The 21,821-nt window shown below is 40.8% G+C and overlaps 1 protein-coding gene across 1 annotated transcript in view; it reads right to left on the bottom strand.

The window, feature by feature from the left end:
- Positions 1-363: 363 nt before the first annotated feature.
- The window catches only part of SNX3 (sorting nexin 3), a 28,410-nt gene continuing 6,952 nt past the window's right edge, over positions 364-21,821 (bottom strand). The window contains exons 2-4 of the mRNA XM_024202605.1: positions 6,569-6,664; positions 6,093-6,217; positions 364-1,073 (exon numbers count right to left, since the gene is read on the bottom strand). Coding sequence (XP_024058373.1) covers positions 968-1,073; positions 6,093-6,217; positions 6,569-6,664 — 327 coding nt within the window. The 3' untranslated portion in view covers positions 364-967. The remainder of the gene's footprint in view (positions 1,074-6,092; positions 6,218-6,568; positions 6,665-21,821) is intronic.

Below are 21,821 nucleotides of genomic sequence, written 5' to 3'. Positions count from 1 at the left end.
GGAACTTTGCTCCCTCCCATCCTCTTGTAAGCAGTAGGTGCAATGCAGAAAGCCCAGCTAGAGCCAGTGACCAACTCTGCAATTCAAGTTGGCTGTTTTCTATATGTGACCTTTTACCCACTTTCATACAGCTGAAGCATTCTGAGCCACAACCTTGTTATGGGTGCACTACTGTAATGCAAGAACTTGTAACCTATTACTGGCTAACAGGTATGTGTGATACCACCAGAAGTGGCGAGACTATCAAATTTATATAGTGTATTAGAGCTGAGCTAACTTGCTCAGGAGATGAATGAATGTGAGGGAAGAAAACTCTCCCTCCCCCACTCAATGTCAGCGTCAGAGCAATAGACTCACTGGAAGTGCATTTTCACTTTTATTTCAAAACAACTTTTGACAAATGATTTTAGTATATAAATTTGATTTTTCTTTTTACAGAATATAAAGATAATTCCCTCATTTTTCAGTATAAAGTGTTTTACAAGCTTGAAGACAATTGCAGAAGTGTCTATCTTACACATGGGGATATTTGAAACAGAGTGCCTCGGGTCTCTACACAAAAGTTAGACAGATAACAATATAGCAGTTATTTTAACAAGAAAAAGTCAAGTGATTTTAATCAAATGCAAGTGAACATGTGACACTGGGACAGTGCTAGTTCAAGTAAGGCCAACTCAGTAAACTGTGTTAGGGTCATTCCAGATAAGAGTGGAAAGGACTCCATCAGTAGTGTGGATGGACTCTAAATAGCTTTAATGCTAGTATAATCATAAGAGATTTATGGAGTGATTTAGCTAAAGCAAGTTAGTTCTTTACTGCCATAAAATTAATGCAAAGACTGAGCAGCGTACTCACGTTAGTATAGTGGAGGCTTATTGTGCCAGTATCTGCAGCATGCTTAACTATAAACTCTTAAACCAAGTGTATTAATCACTAACATTTATTTTGAGGTGGGTATTTAGAGCATTCAGGCATGTCTTATTTTGGATGGCGTGTAGCTTTTGTCTATTACTTCATCTTGTAAAAACATGTGAAGACAGCGTTCATTCTGTGCTAGAGGGTGGCCAGCAACTCTAGGAAGAAAAGAAAAAATTAGTTCCAGAAAAATATAGTGAAATAAAAGCTTAATATGTTTTGTTAAAACCCTCTTCAGGTTCTTAACCTGAAGACGGTTAAATCCCCAACCCCAGATAAGAAATGCATACACCAAAAATGCAACACATTATGTAAGAATGAGACTTCAAGTGTTTCCTCAATTTCCCATCCTGACCCCTGGGAGATGTGTTTATACCATATTTTGGAGGCACATGACAGGATGTTCTCCAGTGAGCCAGGTGTCTTAAACATTGAGGGAAAGCAGTTACATGAACATGCTTTGCTGTAATCTGTTACTTTATTAATTATCTCCATGATAGTGGCCGCACAGACCAGTCAATCTGGTACCATAAACATAAGGCCAAATCCAAAGTTTGTAACAAGGACTGATTCACTGGGACAGGCAAGTCCTCAGACATGCTTGATCCTGCCCTGATGTAGGAAGGTTTTTTGATTTGGAGTAAGTTCTAGCAGTGCATGTAGGTATTCTTCTAGTCCAGTAAGGATTAGAGTCCCTGGTATAGCAACCAACATCAGTGGTAAGTCTACACTGCAATAAAACACCCATGGCTGGTCTGTGCCAGCTGACTTGGGCTTGGGCTGAGGGGGTATAAAATTGCAGAGTAGACATTTGGGCTCAGGCTGGAGCTTGGGCCCCTGGGAGGGGAGAGGGTTGTAGGCCCAACTCTAGCCTACACCTGAATGATTATATTGCAATTCTATAGCCCCACAGCCCAACCCCTCTAAGCCCAAGTCAGCAGACATGGGCCAGCTGTGGGTGTTTTATTGCAGGGTAGAAACATCCTAAGATTTCAGCACTCTGTAGTGGCAGCAGAGAGACAGATTCTTAGATACCTTCCATTGTAGTGTCCTCCATCCCAAGCATTCAGGTCAGGGAACACGTTATTCCCAGCCTGTGCAACTAGGCTGCCATTATTGAGCAGCATTGACTCCAGACCAAGATTAGTAGTTCTATTGTACTGAAAATTGGAGAGTCATCCTGTGGTCAACGTGCATGCAGGGATCAGAAGGGTCAGATTCCCCTTTTCTCTTGGAAAGGAATGAGTCCCCAGAATGACCATCTTTAACTTTTCTTTGAATTGATAGAAATTCCAAGATCCAGGACAAGACAGATGACCTATGACATGACTAGACTTGGCAGGTTTTTTTTTTTTTTTTTAATATTTCAAGGTTTTAAATTTTTTTAAAATGGTATCTATTTACATTTTCACAGTAGCACAAAATTATGGGTTTTAAGCATCATCACTGATAAAGTTTTCACTGTGTGGGAAATTATGGGGAAGATCAGACTAATGATAACAGATGTTATAAAGCTTTAACTTTTTGAATCTAACTGTTAAAACAAATTGTCAACATCACATGTCCAAAAATACAAAGTAAATATTCTTATATCAAAGTAACAAGTCAGGCTTATTTCTTACTTTGCTTATCTTTTAATTTTGATTATAGATGGATTTTTTTGATCATTTGAGAGAATATGGAGGACTTAGTCTCACTTCCTGCAAAACGGCCTGTACTTGTTTTTGAACATGTTGTTCTAGAATAAGTTTAGTCAGAGCTTCTTCTGGATCTGAGTGGAAGCCAGACACTTGCCACCCCATGCAGCTAGACATACTTCTGATAACCAGCACTTCCCACTGCATGCAAGCAACTTGATGTCATGGGAGGTCAATGGCCTCAAGAGACCTTCCACAGCTCTTGGCTCTATTCTCTGTAAAGATTCTCCACCAGAGCAATCCTTCCACATTTTGAAGTGACCTTTGGCTATGTAGGTCAGCTAATCTACCAGCAAAAGCTGTTATCTTGGCAGCTTCAGTTTGGCCACAGACTTTACCAGACAAGTCCTAGCATCAAGCCTTACATTTCTGGTGCATGGTGCAAGGAATTTGACAATCCTTTCTTTGGCAATAGCAGTCTTAGTCACCCTGCTCTTATATGGAGGATGGGAAAGTCTTTCCACCAAGTGGGACAAGGAAGAGTTAAAGGTGTGACAGACATCTAAACACCAAATCATCCAGAAGGTGCAGCAACCTGGACTAGGCACTTTGTTCTTGCCCTTGAATTTTTGAGTAGATACTAAATCAGTACAGGCTGCATTATCAATGTTGATGTCTGCACTGCACACACTGGTGAAACTAGTCAGTCTTGATGCAAGTATGGCACAGAATGTTGTGTCCCAAATTGGTGTCAGAACTCCATTGCGCAAAGATGGTACTATCAACCTCAAGGTTGGGCCAGGCACAACCCTGAATGGCTGGAAGTAATTAAGTCAAGTTACACTGCTGTCATTTAGTTGGTTCTTTAAATTATGCACATGTGCAGACACAGGCTACCAGAAAAATCTGTGTTCAAGCATTCAGCAGTCAAAAGTGTTGATAGCAGCGCAACCTGATGATTATCTACTGGCACCTTCATTAAGCCAACACCTTAACTATTCATTTAGACTTAAGTATAGAATTCTGGTAAGGAAAGTGTGGTCTCTGGGTGCTAGTGAGACTCCACTGAAACACTCAACCTTAGCTGTAAGAAAATTTGGGAATGTGGCGGTTTGTTTTTTAGTACTTTATAGTAACGCTAATATTTAGATCTGCTTTACAACGTAGAGGATCAGGGTCCAACTCCCAAGGTTCACCACTGTCATTCTCTGTCAAGCAACAGCACACTATTAACTGAAACAGCTCTTTTCATTAAAGTAGGTTAAACCATTAAAGGAGGATAGATTAAACTTGAATCAACAAGGAAGTTCAGAGCAATCAGGAGTTTTACACAGTAATGGCTGCTGTTCCAGCTGTACTCAAGAGGCATCAATACCTGCATTAAAAATCTGCTTTTTTCTCTCAAAAGAAGGGAAGCGGACTTTTGAATAATTTGTTCTACAATTTCAAACTATATTAACTATTCAAGATGAATTTAATTTTTCCAGCAAGTTTATGGGCATCAATATTGTACTCTACTTGCAGTTGGATTAGCGGTCTCTTGTACCTGGAGATGTTACTCTTTATGTTAATTTACAGCCTCTTCCAAAGGTAAGTTCTTTTGGAGCTGGTTAGAATGAAACAAGCTAGATTTTTCCAAGGCATATGTTGATCACATTGAATACATAGCACACAACATACCACTTACAAACTTAAAATGCATTTCTTCCAGACAGGTGACTTGCTATGGAATTCTATTCTTCAACTTTTGTTTGTTGAACAAAGCGTAAGAGGTACTTTGTGCTATGAATACCTAATAAGGCTAAAAGCATTAAGCTGCAGATAAGCCATTTGCGATCTCCTTCTCAAGTCTATTTCCTTTGTACACTCTGCTAGCCAGTTTAAATGAGCTTCAAGACATGATGCAATGCATTTTAGTAGTAAGATACCTGGGTAGGGAAGTAGCACTTGTTATTTAATATTATTCAATGCTATCCTTAGAAAAAATTTTGTAGGGGTGCATGCCTCAAGAACCTAGCTGTTGCAGTTTTAAGTCATGTTATCCTAGTAGCATAGTTAGTAGGGTTATGTTTATGTCCATGAAGTTATAAAGTCCAGATTTCTACAACATACAAAGCACCCTTTCGCTGTCCAGATCTAGTGTAGCAAGCATGTGTGTTTATCTTGTCTGACATACAAGTCTTTATAGTTTTGCTTTTAAAGAGGGTCTTCAGTACTCATTCCAAATGTCTCCTGATTAAAAGAAGCTGTACTGTTTCCTTAAGAGAATACTGAAGCACCTTGGACATGTTTTTGATCTGTCCAAACCCAAATTTAAAATTCTGATAGCACCAGTCTCAACTAGATTTAAAACAGATTCAGTTCTGTACTTTTCAAAAAGAGTATGAACACCTGAATTTGGCAGATACATCTTTGACTTTGATGCCTTTAACAAAAGCATGACCTCAGCTTTTATCCTCACTGACAGGCCACATTTGAAAGTTCCTAGCCTCAGCTGTTTAAATTCTAAAGTAGTATTCTAATCTATTATATATGGGGGTGGAGAACGACATTTTGCCTCTGAGCAAACCAAGTCATTTAACCAATCTGCCATAAAGTGTCAGACATTTGTGCTAATCCCAAGCTTTGAAAGTTTCATGCAGTTTAGGTCTCAATGACATTAAATGCCAATGTAATTGTTTGTTGTCCTTTAAAAATGCTCATCTTTCAGAATGATCACTTCTAGATTACCTTTTTTTATTTTAGTCATCACTGGTTCTGAAAACCGATGAGGTACACTTTACTAATTTTATGGGTGGGAGTGCTGTGGGGCTTTTTTTTTTTTTTTTTTTATAAACCACACACTACACACACTGTGCCTTTGAAACTTTGTTTTACAGTAAGTGGTATTAGAAAGCTTAGACTTACTTTAAATAGCTGTGTTTGGGTCAATATGGAGAGAAAAAAGGTAAGTTGCGCCACCTCTGCTTCCTGGCATAAAGACTTTAGGTTATTTTAGCTTTTAGACAACTGATTCAAACTGGTAGTTTCAAACTGATATTTAGTTTAAGTAATATATATAATATGCCAGATTGTTTGATTGCAGATGTGAGGTATTATCAGCTCGTGTCAGAGGGCATTTTTTTTTTGTAAAATGTAAATGTAAAATGGTAAAATGTGTTCTTTTGAAGATGTAAACACTAGATTAAGACAAAGTGTCTGAAAGTCCATTGCAAGCTTAAATGTTTGTCTGATGGAATGTACCTTTTTCCAAAAAGAATCATAAGTAGAACGTCTCTGAATGCTGTAATTTGCATAAATTAACTAAGCAAAACCTATAGAACTCTGGTCAACACACACCTGAATGGTTGAATGAGTAAGTGCTGAATATCGGATATGATATTCAAAAACGGGTATTTTAACATTTTACATTTTCAAACTTGTGATTTGAGCTTTTTTGTTGTTCTAAAACATGGTGTAGCCACCTTTTAACACTAAAAGATGAAAAGGAGCTAATAAAACTCAGATGTTCATAAGACAAGAAATAAACCTCACACTTACTTGTTTATAAACTGCTCAAGACCTTGCTTCCTTTCTTCTATAAATGAATCATCAAATATTCCATCATCTCCTCTAAAAGGAAGCTGACGGAAGAGAGCTTTTCCAGGTAAGGGTGGTACTACAACCTGAAACAATTTTTAAAAAAGGTAACCATAACCGCAGCCTGCATGTAGATTAAAACACACACACACACACACACACACACACACAAAACATTACATTTAGGCTGTGAAAAAGGAATTTGTTTGCCTACATTGAAGCAATGAAGAAAGTTAGCCCATATAGAAAAAGCAATTCTATACTTGAGTGTCACACAGTAAGATTACTACATTTAAATTTGGAGTTAAAACCTGAAGCCTCTTTACAGCTTTTATATGGTCTTCAGCACCCCAGTAGAGAATTTAAAGCTTAATATGTTGTGATAATTAAGCTTTCCCAAGTAGATTTGTATATTTACATTTTAGCATTCAACTCACCTTGCTTTCTCTTTCAAGTTCACTTCTCAGCCATTCAAAGTCACTGTATCTTCTTCTGACTGTAGACTCTTTCAATTTGAAAATGGGAAGGTTTGTCTGAAATACAAGATAGATCACTGTAAGTGACTACACTTTCAAAGTGATCAAAGTGATGTAGTAGGGAGGAAAAATGACAAAAATAGGTAGAAGTTTCTTGCTAAGTTCTGAGTCATGACATCCCCAATACCCTTCCTTAAAAAAGGAGGAGGAAAGGAGTCAACGTTTTCCCTCATCATTGCTTTTTTTTTTTTATTTAACTTAAAAGTTAAAAGAATATTGATGTGCGAAGTCAAACCTTCAAGTTAGAAAATACCAGTATTAAAGACTATCAATGCATCCAAATTCACAACCTTAATTACATGATCACATACTTTCCCTTACCTGCCACCCCTCAAGACACAAGTCTCATTTTGTGCACAGGATAGACTGCACTCTGGGAAAGAATCATGGTTGTGTTGTTTGTATGACCCCGGCCTCAGGAAGTTGGAAGGTGTGTAGTGAATGAGACAGGGGATTGCAGGAACAGAGAGCAGAGTCTCATGGCTACGGCAGTTGAATGCCACTGTGGCGAACAGTATTCTATTTGTGCCTCTGCAAAAAAGAGTTGTAATGCAATACTAGGCAAGTCACTTCAACCAAAAGCCTCATGGGTGGGTTTGGTTTTTTGGGTGTTCAAATCGATACCGTGGACCATGAGACAAATAACTTTCTATTCTGCACATGTTGGATGGTGTATGGTAAATAGGACTGGGGCCACACACTGAATGACAATATGAAATAGCTACCCATTCAGTGGGCACAGTCAATCCTGCGCACTGAATGAGGCAACGGTCCTGTGGAAAAAATAATGTGACCAATTAGAGACTATCATAATGCATACAAATTAAAATTGCAGAGGGAACCTTATGTCTAGCATGTCCTGAAATTTAAGTGCTTAACTTGGCAACATCAGTAGCATTTCTTTAATAAAACAGAAGAGAGTCTCCCTGCTCTCTGTTCTGGTGTCTGGCAACAATGGCTCTCAACAGCCAGATGCAGCAATTACAGGGAAAGTCCTGCTCAGCTGCTCTGTGGGGATAAAGGATTTGCAGACCAGTCACATGTGGGAGCTGCGTGGGGGGGAGGAGGGGGGGAAATAAGCATGTTCAGTGAAGACTGAATCTTCAGAGAATTTAGCAGCCAGCTTTTAACAAGCTTGCAAGCACTCATTGGCTGATTTTTTAGAGGGTTATACTTTTGGTAAATTAGAGACTTTACAGCAGGGGTTCTCAGACTTTTGTACTGGTGACCCCTTTCACACAGAAAGCCTCTGAGTGCGACCCCCCCCCTTATAAATATATAAAAATGTGTTTTTAAAGTAACACCATTATAAATGCTGGAGGCAAAGTAGGGTTTGGGGTGGTGGCTGACAGCTCTCAACCCCCCGTGTAATAACTTTGTAACCCCCTGAGGGGTCCTGACCCTCCCAGTTTGAGAACCCCTGCTTTACAGGGATGTGAAAAGGCATCTGACTCCAGGGTGATGCCCCTGCCAAATCTGAAATCCTTCCAGAGCATGGAGGCACTACAGCCTCCCAATGAAACTACTGAGATTTTTTGACATGGGCGTTTCCACCCATCCCATCCCGCCCCCCAACCTAGATATTTGACAAGGCTGGATGGCTTTGGCTAAAACACACTTTCAAAAAAAAAATAAAAAAAAATCCAGCCTTAGGCAGACATACAACATGGGATGTTTCAGCCTGGTATAGCTTATAAGCAATTGACAAGGTCTTGTGATACAACTTGTTAGACAACCTTGACTACAAGCAAAACTACAAGCACCTCCTGTAATAGGCTACATAATTATTTACTAGTTAGTATTAAAGACTGGTTTTTGGCAGCAAATATCACTTAGGTCGCAACAAACTGCCTAAGGACAGAGAGAGAAGGGAAAAGACCATAAATAACTTGTGATTGTTAAGCTCAGTGAAATATGAAAAACCTAGCAATGGGTCTCCATCAGTTCACATTCAGCAATATTTTCCAATGACACTGAGGGTCAAGATTAGTGCTCACTTCCTAGGTCAAGAACTCCCATACGTCATTTAACTAAGTGAGCTCTAAGGACGGGTTCTCTGATTAGGCCTTCTCAGGAGCATGCCACACCTACAGAGCTGACTCATGAAATACTGGAATCCCCACAGATCTTTCAAAACTCAGCTCAAATGTAAGATGTATTTGTTCATCAGGATTCCCACAACAGCTCTTAAGCAGAAGGGATAATGAAGAGGTTTTCTTGGGTGCAGTTATTTTTAACCAAGAGGTGGTGCTTGATTCTAAGGTTGGCAACTGGACACTTTCCTCCGGTACCCCCCGCCAAAAAGTCTTCACCCCATTTATAACCTTCCCCTTAGAACTTTTCATAGTTGGATCATTGTAGAGATGTTAGTCCTGGACATTCCTTCAGAGGCAGGTATCCATTTTACAGATGAGGAAACAGGACACAGAGGTGTGTGACACTGTCTCATAGCAAGTAAGTGTCAGAGAAAGGATTAGACCTCAGGAAGAGAATTCATGACTCCCACTACCACATTAAGGCCACTTGACAGAGTGGACATGGAGGAAAAGTTTGACAGTCACATTATGTACAAGACTAATCAGACAAACTTGCACTGAGAAACTTGCTCACAACTGGCAAAGGGAAATATTACCTGGCAATGCTGGAGATCTACCAAGTCAGAGTAATTTATTAACCTACTTTCATAGTTTGAGATTCTGTATGTTTTTATGCCGAGAATTTACAATCAACAAGAGCAGAGCCAACATTTAGAGACATGTTAAATTAAAGCTCTTTCCTCTTCACTGAATCCTATTGGCTTCTTATTGTCTATAATATCCTGGCTCATCTCATTGCTGACAACAGCAGTGCCTAGACACTAAGGTCACATACACAATAGTAATAACAAGGAGTCTGGTGGCACCTTAAAGACTAACATTTGTTTGGGCATAAGCTTTTGTGGGTAAAAAATCCTCACTTCAGACGCATGGAGTGAAAGTTACAGATGCAGGAAATATATAATGACACATGAAGAGAAGGGAGTACCTCACAAGTGGAGAACCAGTGTTGACAGGGCCAATTCAATCAGGGTGCCTGCATCTGTAACTTTCACTCCATGCATCTGAAGTGAGGTTTTTTACCCACAAAAGCTTATGCCCAAATAAATGTTAGTCTTTAAGGTGCCACCAGACTCCTTGTTGTTTTTGTGGATTCAGACTAACACGGCTACCCCCTGATACTTGATACACAATAGTAGATACTGGACAGCTACACACTTGAGATTTTGGTCTCCCTTTTGCTATTTCACTACGCCCACCATGCTGGATAAGTCACTCAGACTGATGAATGGGTTTAGCCAACCAAAGCTAGGCCCCTACACTCAACCTGATGGCAGTCTCTTTGCCTAACATGATAACTTTTCACTACAGCATTCAATCAATTCCAAAATTTCAGGGAATGTTCTAAGCATCAGTGGGCAGAATTTTGGTGAAAAACTAGCAAATTGGAATACCCTGATTTTACTGGTGGGGTCCAGAATACTTATTTGGTGCTGTAGACAGAGGAATCGCTGGCATTCCCTGCTCCTGAGCTACACTTAGCTTAATATGCTATTCTCTCATTGGGTATACAGTTCAGCCTACATAAGCAATACAACATTTTCCATTTCAGAGTGGCAGAGGTTTGTACCAAGAGTTCAGAATTGCACTGGGGAAGCGGTCACTGGCACATAAGTCCCTGCCCCAAGGGACTTATGATCCAGTCAGCAGGTCAGACCTACAGAGCACACCATGTGATGTGTGCTGGAACCTCAGAAGCTGCAGTAGGGAGGAATATAAAGGAGGAATTGAGATGTGACATATGGAAAGAGGGAGAGAGAGAGACTGTTCCACACAGAAGGCAGGAGCATGAAAGGCAGCATAAAGGTGTTGGGTGAAGGAATATGAAGGCATAGTGGGAAGGGAAGCTTGGGCTGAGCAAAGTGTGGGGGAACAAGAAGAGCTGGGTAGGGCCTTACAGGTGAGAAGTCTGCCCTAGATGCAGAATGCAAGGGGAGGGCTGTGCAGGGATCTGAAATAGTGAGCGACATGAGTAGAGGGGCAAATGGGGAAGACCATTTTAACAGTGACACTTTGGCTGGGCAAGGGGCAGCAAAGGGAGATGGAGCAAGGCCGGAGAGGCAACAGTTACAGGAATCATAGGGAGAAACGACCAAGGCGAGGGACCAGGGTTTAGTGGTGATAGAAAACAGGATTCAATGGCAGTCTGGAGATAGGGGAGTAAAAGGCAACATGGAGGTTGCAAGCCTGGGTGGTGGGAAGCTCAGGGGCAGAGGGAACAGGAGGGGGATCAAGGCAGCAGGAACTGGCTAATTAATCTTACTTTTTTGTCTTTTTGGTCCAGGAGAGTGAAAGGGTGAATTCTCTCAGGCTTTGATATCCTCAGGTGGATGGTGCCCTAGGGGAGGAGAGGGCAGGACATTCCACCTGAGATACCCAAACATTTAGTTCAAGGCAAGCTAAGGTGTGAATCTTTGCCCCATTAGCCTGCTGCACTCTAACAGTCCATGTGCACCCTGCTAACACACATTAACAATCTGTTAATGACCTTTGATCTAGTCTGACTCCTTTGCAAGCATATGAGTTTTGGCCTGAAGGCTTTTTAATCTGATCAATTCCAGAGAGTTTCAGGTAGTGTTCTAGGCATCAATGGGAAAAGCCCTATTTTGGAAAAAAAAAAAAAAAAAAAAAAATCAGAAAAGCCTGATTTCCACTGCTAGGGGTGGGGGAAGAGGAAGGAAGGAGAATTTAAAAACCAGGCCCATGGAGTGCCTATTCTGTGCTGCAGGTAGAAGATTCTCTCTGGCAATCCCTGCTGCTACCTACACAGACAGCACCTTAATAATTTGCTCCAATTGTATGGATAGTTCACACTACACAAGCAACTAAGTGTGTGATCCTCAGGTGTACTACACAGGAAGAGCTGAGACTCCTGAGCCTGTCACACTGTCGTGAGCAACCCTAAAATTACAGATGAGTGGTGGGCTGATGAAACATTTTGGTTTTGAAACGTGTGTTGACAGTTACGGACTATACAAACTAGTAAGCTGTGGTCAAATTTTGGGCCCCAACTCCGACAACTTCCATTTAAGAAAGGAAGTGAGCAGTTAAGCTCGATGGCTACCCAAGAGATATTTTGAGGTTGAATGAAGAGTTCAGCCACTCAGGACAAGTTTAATTGCCTATAATTGCACTACCTCTTATGAAACTGCTTCTATATAGAAGAGAAATAGGCTATTTAGTGGTCACTGCACACACAGGTGTAACTGCCAGTCAATAAGTGCTTGTATTATGCCTAATGTAGTAAAGCATTTCTGTTTAGTATTAAGCTTTTCTGAAGTGTATGAACTGACTGTGCTACTTACAGCCTTGTACCGTCTTCAGATGCTTATGTGCATAACACTGCACATGTTTCATACACTAAATCTGAGCTCACTGGACGTTTAAAAGCACTTTAGTTCTCTTTCCCAGGTAACCACAACATTGTTCATTGTACTAATGACTAAGAGCAAAAATGCAGCTAACAAGACTCTTATTATACTAAAAGTCAGGCTTATATTTAAAGATGCTGGCTTTCTGTATAGAACAGTATTCTTATCCCCAGCAGGGAATAAATTAGGTCCCCCAGATTCCCAGAAATAAAGCACTGGATTATTTCTCTCTGATTTCACCTATTGGCTTTTTAACGGAGTTCAACCTTCCGCATTAAAATATTAAGTCTTTGTAAGTGTCTAAAGATAGAAAGGCCTTTACAATATTGAGTGTTTTCTGCAGGTGAGATTTCACATTTTAGATTCCCTCCTCTCAAGTTACTTAACAAAAGGGATTAGCTGCTCTTTTATTCAATGCTAAGATCAAGCCTATGAAAAGAGTTCCCTAAGATTTTTCATACTTCTGGGTACGGAAGTCTATAAAGTTAATCTCTAAACAACATATCAGGCTTACAGGTACAATGTTGGGGTAAAAGTGCCAGTTCAGCTCATTTTACCTTCCACATTTTCCCTTTTGAACTTTTGACACAACTGTGATTAAATCTGACTCATTAGTTTAACTATTTCAACACTTTGTTTGTTTCCTGTGCCTCCCAACTTCCACCCATTCCTCCAGTTTTGAAATACCCTGTGGCTAATTGATGCAGTTTTAGTGTTTGTACCAGTAGACACTTTCACAATCTACTTCACAAAGCCCTGAGAAAAATAATGGGTTACACATCCAGCAAGTATTTCATAACTGAAAGTTATTGAGGAGGATAAGTCACGTGGACTGGACAGACAGTGCACTGCTCAGAGGTGCACCTTTTACTATACTTCAATCCATAACCTGAAGGAAGCTATGAAAAGGGACTAGCAATGTATTAACCCCCTTTTTTCATTTAACATTCCTTCTGAAGGAAGTAGAATCACAGCAGTTACAGCTTTTTTAAATAGTGCTGATACAGCAGTATTCATTTCCCAGAAGTACACCTGTTTGATACATCTGAATGGATCTCCTTTCAAGCAAGTCTGCAGACTGAAAGCACTGTTTTGCATTCCTGTTTCTCACCCACCCAGCTCTCACTTTATGGCCTCTCTGTTAACCTGGCTTGTATTCCAGTGGAAGTGGGCTACACATGCCTCTTTACAGGAGCTGCATAGAGGGGCTCTTGAGCGACCCCAAAGTCCCAAGATGCATCTTATTGGAAGGGGTGAAATAGCTTTTGCATCCCTTTCAACCTCTGCTGAAGAAACAAGAAGAGCAGGCATCAGATCTAGCCAGGCAGCTGCCTATTGTACCAAAAGATTCATGCTACAGTTATACAGAAGCTGTAATTTCCAGCAGGCGAGGGCTGGGATCCAGATTGCTCATGAAGAGGGATCCTGCTAAAACAGTGCAAGGAGGCATAATCCATGGCACCAGGTAACAATGCCAGCAAGAAAGAGATCCAAACCAAGTCTACCAGAGTCTCTGGCTAATATGAGCTGCAGCAGGGTTAACCTTTCATTCACTTACTAATTGTAACAGCCACAGGCCACCATGATCCATGAGATTAGGGAGAACTGCCACGGATTCCAGTAGCTATTGTTACAATTAACTGTTTCCTATGTTCAGCACAAGTCTGCACTAGTTCTGTAAGAAAAATTCACTAAATTATTTGATGAAGACTGGTGAGCCAACCCATCAAATTAAGCAATAACCTTAGTCTAATAAAAGGTGAAAACAGAAGGAACAGCTTTTTTGCATCAGTCTAAGCTGGCACAGTAAGTGTGGCTGGCTATGGCTCATGTTAAAAAAGTGGGACCACAAAAGCTGAAGTACTTCAGGGATTTAATAATAATAAAACAAAAACACAAACTATTTTATTTCCCGCCCCCCATCTATGATCAAAAGGGTCAACTAAATACTTATTGGGATCCCTTTACTGCTTACAAACTGCTATCCAATGCATAGTCACCAGACTGCCCCCTCTTGAGCATTCACCAGGCTACTGCAAGGGTGACCCACCTCACCACACCCCATCGGTTTTACACCTCCAGAGTCTGAACAAGGTTCATGCACTATGTGACACTTTGTACCTCAGGGGAACAACCTGCACCCCCATGTTCATCCTTATAATATGAAGATGTGGTATCCAATGCAAACTTTGTCATATTAGGTGTCTTCGGAAGGCTCATGATGCACTGAGCATTGTTATAGTAATGTTATATGTTGTAATTTCATGTATATAGTTTGAGGCTGAAAATGTGTCCTCATGGCTTAAAACAAGCCCAGGCAAAACTCTCCAGGAGCAGAGGGGCAGTTCACACCTCATCAGGGCATCTATGGAACAAACCCAGCCCAGGCTCACAGGAACAAAGGACACTGGCCTGGGCAGCAAGAAAGGATCTGCTGGACTCTTGAGTGAGTCACTCCCCTTCCTTTGGTCAGTTTGGGGCTACGATGAGGTAATACTCACTTGACTCTGAAGGGGGGTGGGGGGGGCGGAAGCCAAGAGGGAGGAAAGAACATTATGAAAGGGAGAGACGTTTGCCATGCTCTCTCTTCCACCTCCATCTACAGACACCACCACCACGAGACTGAAGCACTGATCAAAGGGGAGAGCCTGGCTGAACGGCAACCAGCCAGCCTGTGGTGAGAAGCATATAAGTTTGTAAGGGCACTGAAAGTGTTAAAATCAGCTTAGAATGAGTTTTGCTTTTATTTCATTTGATCAAATCAGACTACTTGTGCTTTGATTTATAATCCCTTAAAAAAAATCTCTCTTTTGTAATTAATACATTGGTTTGTTTAGTCTACCTGAAGCAGTGTGTTTGGTTTGAAGCATGTCAGAGACTCCCCTTGGGAGAACAAGCCTGGTACATCATCAATTTAACAAAGAAATTGATGAACTCATAAGCTTGCAGCATCCAACGGGCATATCTGGACAATGCAAGATGAAGATTCCTAGGGTTGTGTCTGGGACTGGAGATATTGGCTAGTGTCATTCGGTTGCACAATCCAAGCAGCGGCTGGCCAAAAGTGCTCACTCACGTGCTGGGAGCAGCTTAAATGCTAGAGGCTGTGCGTGAACAGCCCAGGAGCAGGGGTTCTCACAGCAGAGCAGGGTAAGGCTGGATCCCAGAGTCAGGGATTGGAGTGACCTAGCAGATCACTGGTCCAGATAACACCATGGGAATGTCACACACTGCCCTTTGCTTAAGGTCCCTAAGGACACTCTCAGGAGACAGACTCCCCATCTAGCACCCCATCCTGAGAGTTTAGACCTCAAGGTCTAACCTTTAGTTGCCCAGCCCCCAGGATCAGTACTGACCTCCAGACTCCTGCATAGCTTAAAAACACACCATCTCCCAGAACCCATCCACATGGGCGTTCAGGGTCTATGATTAACATCAGGGAATGCGATAGATGTCACAACAGAGACTTTGTACAGGATTCTAGACCATCCTTGCTCTTTACTTAAGCATGAGAAAGAGAAATATATGAAGGGGGTATTTTTGTATAACTCAGTTTATTCACCACTCTGAAAAATTCTTTGGACTGCAGTCAGGGTCCTCTGTGGACTGTACAGGGTCCTGCTGCAGCACATGGATTTTCTTCTTAGTTATGGAACCCCTTTCTCTGCCAGCATACTTTGACCTTGGTTGATCCGGCAGCTATGCCAAGCTTTTACTGCTACAAAAGCATTCCTGCCTCTGCCCTAAGCATCCTCTGTGGCTTTGAGAGTCTCAAAGGGACTCAGCTGTTCGTGGTGGGACTTTAGAAAATTACCAGAAGCATGACTACTCTCCAAACCCCAGCCCTTTACAGGCAAACTGGAGGAAATGGCTTCTCCCAGCTGTAGCCAGCCTCCTTAGTATAACTATTAACCCAGAGTAGTCATTTAAGGGCAACTCCTCTCCACTGTATCTAGTCTGGGAAAGATATGGTTACAGGCTTATCAGCAAAGGTGGATACACATAGATATACAGACATTCCATTATACAGCAATTTTCATAAGAAAAAAAATCACAAAATAAACCAGAATTCATAAATTCTACAGACAGATTCCCCAAAGCATCACAGTTCTCTAAAAGAAACTAAAGGTGGCATTGTGGAATACTAGAAGTGCAATCAGATGCTTCTGAGATGACAATATAGATGCAAAATGCCAGCCCCACAAACTCAGTTTGGAATCAGAGTCCAAATGCATTCTTTCTGGGTCACTCAAACAAATATTCTGCAATCTGGACTTCGAGTCAGGGAGGGAGTGACTAACCACAATCCAGCTTACTTTTTTAGAGCAATGTTGGCTCTGCAAGACTAACAAGAACTAAAAGGTGTGTCAATAATCAGACAACAGAGGGAGAAAAACAAAGGCATCTTTGGACTCCACATTACTTCAGAACAGAATTGCGTCAAGAGTTATTCTGCTAAAGATTGTAACCATGATTCCAAAGGAGTCCAGTTTATTTCGGTTGGGTCCATCTACTTTGACAAAGAGACACCATCAGATGATTATTGTAGCGTACACAGGACACAACTGTTCAAACCAATGCTATGTCCCCCCCCCCCCCCCTTAGAAGAGCAGTAATGGTAAGAATTTATATTTCAATTCATGGAACAAGTTCCATTAAAGAAACTATCACCAATAGTGTTTCAACTTGCATCCATGTGGATCTGAAGCATTTTTGGCCTCTGGAGATCTTTCATAACCAGCTCCTTGTAGCCCATACTCCCTCCTCTAGCCCATGTTGCTCCAAGGGCAGAGTTTGACCTCAGGGCACAAGGACTCCCCACTCTCTTGGTAGGAGCTGGAAGCTAAGACATGATGGGGCAAAATGTGGAGGCACCTTTGAAATGGAGGCAAAAAAGTTCCTAAATTATCTGAGGATTTTCCTACTTGCTAATCAAATTGGAATGAACATCCACTCACAGCCCTGCTGAATTCTAGCTCCCCCCTACTCTCTATATCCTTCACTCCTATTGATTCACCCCCTCCCACCTTTGTCCTCCACTAATGTACAAAGGACCAAAAACAAGTTAGATACCTGAATTAACCAAACTGCATTCCTTCCCAAACCCTTCATCTACCCTGTATTTGGAGTAAACTCTTCAGGTCAAGGACTGTCTTGTGCATCCAGAACACTGGAGGCCCAGTCCCAACTGGAGCATTTGGAATACAGATAAATATTACTTTAGAGAACTGCAGAATGAATAAGCCACTTACACACAATGGAAGGGCTACAAAATTCAAAGCCAAGCCTAAAAAGGCGTAATATGCAGTAAGTCATACCTGCTGTATTTTGTTTCACCATAAGCTTACATTTTTGTTGCAAGAAGTCTTTATGGAGAGCCAGTAAATTATGTTTGTACCACAAACAAAATCTGATGTTTGATATGGTTGAGCCAGTACACCAGAACTTCAAGGGGAATAAATTCATTATAACCAAGAGTAGCTACCAGCTATCATCATTAGTTTCACTCACTCAACAAGGGGTTTAATTTATCAGATTTGCCATTGTTAGCACTTCAGTGGTCTCTCCCATTCCAATCCATTGTGGATCAGCTATAACTCCCCTCTCCTGTTGCATTGCTCTGCTCCATTCTGCTGGCTTACAGTCAAATGGAATTTACTAAAATACTATTCTCTAATATATTAGATTAATTCTGCTAAGAAACATTTCCCTAGCAGCATAGAGCAGGTAGGAAGAGTATAGCTATGAATCTGATTATGTTTGTTTAGGCCAAGGACAGGTTTGTGTACTTGGAACAATCAATTTCCCCTCTCAAAAAGGCTACATAGTGGCATGTGCACTAACCAGTGACTTACGGGCCAACTCCTACAGAGTTCCAAGTACCTGCAACTTCAAGTTCAATGAGAGTTCCAGGTCTCCCGCACATCTCAGAACTGGCTCTTGGTTATGAGGAGACAATACTAGAAGCCTGATTTTTCAAGATGCAATTACCTTGGTTGTAAAAAGTAGCCCTGGGTAACCAGCTATGCCCAGGCTAGGATTTAAGCACTTTTTTAAAAGAGAAGAACTTATGTTATGCAAATGAAAAGCTGAATACTAATTTAGAAAGGCTGATCACTGAACTGCAATTTGGCCAACTGTTGCCCTTGAATATAGTCTAATGCCCTTCAGGCTTAAAAAAAAAAAAAAAACAATGAATTAACCAAGATTATACATATGGTAAATCAGATAGGAGTTGAATTTAGAGGGTTAATAATTTAGCCTGTAAATAGAAGTAAAAGTAATCAAGCTTTAGATGCTTTTTAGAAAGTGTTTAAAATAAGTACTCAATTGATCTGAAGAAGCCCTTCCACAGCAGCCACCCTTGTTCCTACTACAAGTATGCATTTTGAAAACATTCGTGCAAAAGACATCAAGACAATCTGTATACTGTTTGGGTTACTTCAGAAAGGAAGGAAAGCTGAAGTTGACATTCCATCTGTAAGTCATTCTGCATGCTCTGGCAGCTCACCCCCACAATTGCATGAGTTAGATGCTGAAGGAAATGCAAAATTACTGTTAAGTTTTAGTCAAAAATAAAAATTATCTGCAAGTAGAACTCATCAAAAAACATTGCAGTACTTGTCCCCCGCCCTACGCTCTCCTCTTAACAGCCAGGAGCACTGAGCTGCCTTGTTGCCATAGCACCTCTTTGGATGTGGTCTTTTGAAGTAAGCTATGGTAGGTCTTCATAAAAATGGATTTAGTTCACTTTTCATGGCATAAGCTTATATGCAATTAACTTTCAAAAAGTTTGAGTTTTATGGAAAAATTAAAATTGAATCAACACTTTGAATTCAGACCTGTAAAAAAATAAACGACATTTTCTTCAGCAACAAAAAGCCTCCCATCATCCCCCAATAAAAGGTGCATCATCCCAGGGGAGCTCTGACACACTGTAAAGCAGTAACATTCAGGCCTGGAGTCATGATCATCTATTACCTTCTGCCAGTCAACTTCTGGAGCAGGGGTAGGCAATCTATGGCATGGGTGCCGAAGGCGGCACGTGAGCTGATTTTCAGTAGCACTCACACTGCCCGGGTCCTGGCCACTAGTCCAGGGGCTCTGCGTTTTATTTAATTTTAAATGAAACTTCTTAAACATTTTAAAAACCTTATTTACTTTACATACAATAGTTTAGTTTAGATATTATAGACTTATAGAAAGAGACCTTCTAAGAATGTTCAAATGTTTTACTGGCACACGAAACCTTAAATTAGAGTGAATGAATGAAGACTCGGCACACCACTTCTGAAAGGTTGCCAACCCCTGAAAGAATTGAGGGCTTTAACATATAGCCCATTCATTGTTATGGCAAACATCTAGTGAATATTTTGACATTACCAAAGTTCTGAAGTAGGAAGGCAAAAGCTAGCAAGTTATTAAATCAAATTCAGAAGCTACAGTAAAAGGTCTCCCTGGAAAAATTTCCAGAGTAGATTGATTGTTACTCAAAATCCAGGAGTTTTTCCACTGTCCAAGATGTTTAGACCTGCCCTTACACTTGAGTTACCTTACACAATATACTCCCCGGAAAAGAAAGTCTTGCATTTGGATTCCAAAATACAATTAGATACAAGTCCAGTAAGGCCATGCAAGACAATTTAATACTTTTTGGAACGCTTTCTCTTGCTCTGAACATTCTGAACTAGTGTTACATATACACCTGCATCGCACAATCCTCTTCTTGCCCTTGTTGCCACTTAATGGGATATAAAGAGAAGAGAAGCGATAAGTCTGACAAGAACTTTTTTACAGTGCTGTAGTCTTACAAAGATATTCCTATATTGAAAGCATTTTGCTTTAAGTTCAAATATGGAGTTCAACTTTATAAGAATATGTTCTGTGGATACACCCACTAATGTTATTACTATTTAATTTCATACTTCAAGCTATGGCACATTGGACTAGGGCTTGAAAAAAAACCAACGCCTGCTTGTCAGGATAAGTTTTCAACTTGCCATTGATGAGTTAAGCTACTTACTATCAATTTCTGCAGAATTGAGACACCCTTAAGATAAGCTTCTAGTCCACCTGATTGCAGAGTAAGCCTTACAAATGCACTGTTGTCTTTAAGACTGTAGATTACGTCAGTGCTCATGGTGCTGCTCAGAGCTTTAACACACCAACAGAACACTGACCTAGGGCTAGTCTACACTGGCAACACTAAAGCGCTGCTGCAGCAGTGCTTTAACGTGGCTTGTGTAGTCGCAGCAGAGCTCGGAGAGACAGCTCTCCCAGCGCTCTAAAAAAGCCCACCCCCACAAGGGATGTGGCTCCCAGCACTGTCTATACTGGCGCTTTACAGCACTGCAACTTTCTTGCTCGGGGTATAACAAAAAAAAAACAACCCACATTTTAGATCAGAACTTTGTTGAGAGCGTATTCTGCTAAGAATTGTCAGTTTCACTCTGCTGCTCCTAAATAAAGTTATCAGCAATAGCAGAGCCAGACACGGACATTCATAGAGGTCAAAAAGGAGGCTCAGTGAAGTAGAGTAGAACTCTAGGGTGGCTGGTGCTAAGAGGAGGCAAACTGTTCTCACAGGGGATTTCATTTTATCAGATACCTTCTCCCCAGAAGCTGAGATGGAAGCCCACCTAGAAGGTGGAAGGGATAGTCCCCTTAGAGGTCCTAGCACTTCCCTCTGACGGATAAGCATTCTGTGCAAGCCTACAGCAAGTGGGTTTAGCTTCTGGACGTTTTCCCCCAGCCCTGGATGAGTATCAAAAGTGTATAAGCTACATTGCTTCTATAGCATAGTTCCACATGACACACCAAACCAAGAAGTCATTCTCCATATCCAACACCCACGGATTGAAGTCTCCCCCCACAAGCTGCCTCTATTCCACATAAGCAAGAGAGTTAGCAACACTAACTTCGGAAGAGAAGACTTGAGTATCTAAAATATGAACTAGATAGGTATAATATATAGTTTGACTTTGCTTGCATCAGCTCCCCAAGTTTTAAAACAGCAAGCTTTTATAGCAGCTATTTGTATATAGTTTGGTATGTTTTGGCAGCACCATTGTGTGCAGTGAAAGAGGACCAAACGCTACTCTATTTTTCTGGTGTAAGTCAGTCAAACATCTTAGGGAAGAATTCAGTCCATTAACCTCTACATTTGAGCTTATTGCCTCATTTTAAGTTTGTTTTCCCTCTAAAATACAAGATTGTCACCAATGCATGATTACACAAGGCAAATATAAATTGAGATAGCAAGAGCTTTCAGGAGACCCAAAGACTGAAAGGACACCATCATCCCTTATGTCACAAGGGAGCAGCAGTTTTGCATCTCCAGCACTCTAAATCAAGACATGCTTTATTCTCAATAATGATCAAACAAAATATGATTTCACACAGCTGTCCATTGCTGTTAAATATAAAGCTAGAGTACTTGGTTGCAGGTTATGAACTACTACAATGTTTTATACCAGTCAGACAGGCCAGAAATTTTCATATGCCTTTTCTGCATTCAAGATGAGCCTACAAACAGGAATCAGAGTGTATGAAATGTTCAGCTAACTGGAGTTAGGGAAACTATATTAGTGTAAAAAAGTTACTTGGTATTCATAAATGCTTAGTTTTTTTAAAAATTCTAAGAGATTCCCTTCACATCTATGTAATTATTAGAAAAACATCTTAGCC

Source organism: Terrapene carolina, unplaced genomic scaffold (genome assembly GCF_002925995.2).
Source record: "Terrapene carolina triunguis isolate 2854851 unplaced genomic scaffold, T_m_triunguis-2.0 Scaffold42, whole genome shotgun sequence".
Classification (NCBI taxonomy): domain Eukaryota; kingdom Metazoa; phylum Chordata; order Testudines; family Emydidae; genus Terrapene; species Terrapene triunguis.
Note: the sequence above shows the minus strand (reverse complement) of the source record. Positions and strands in the feature narration are given on the sequence as shown.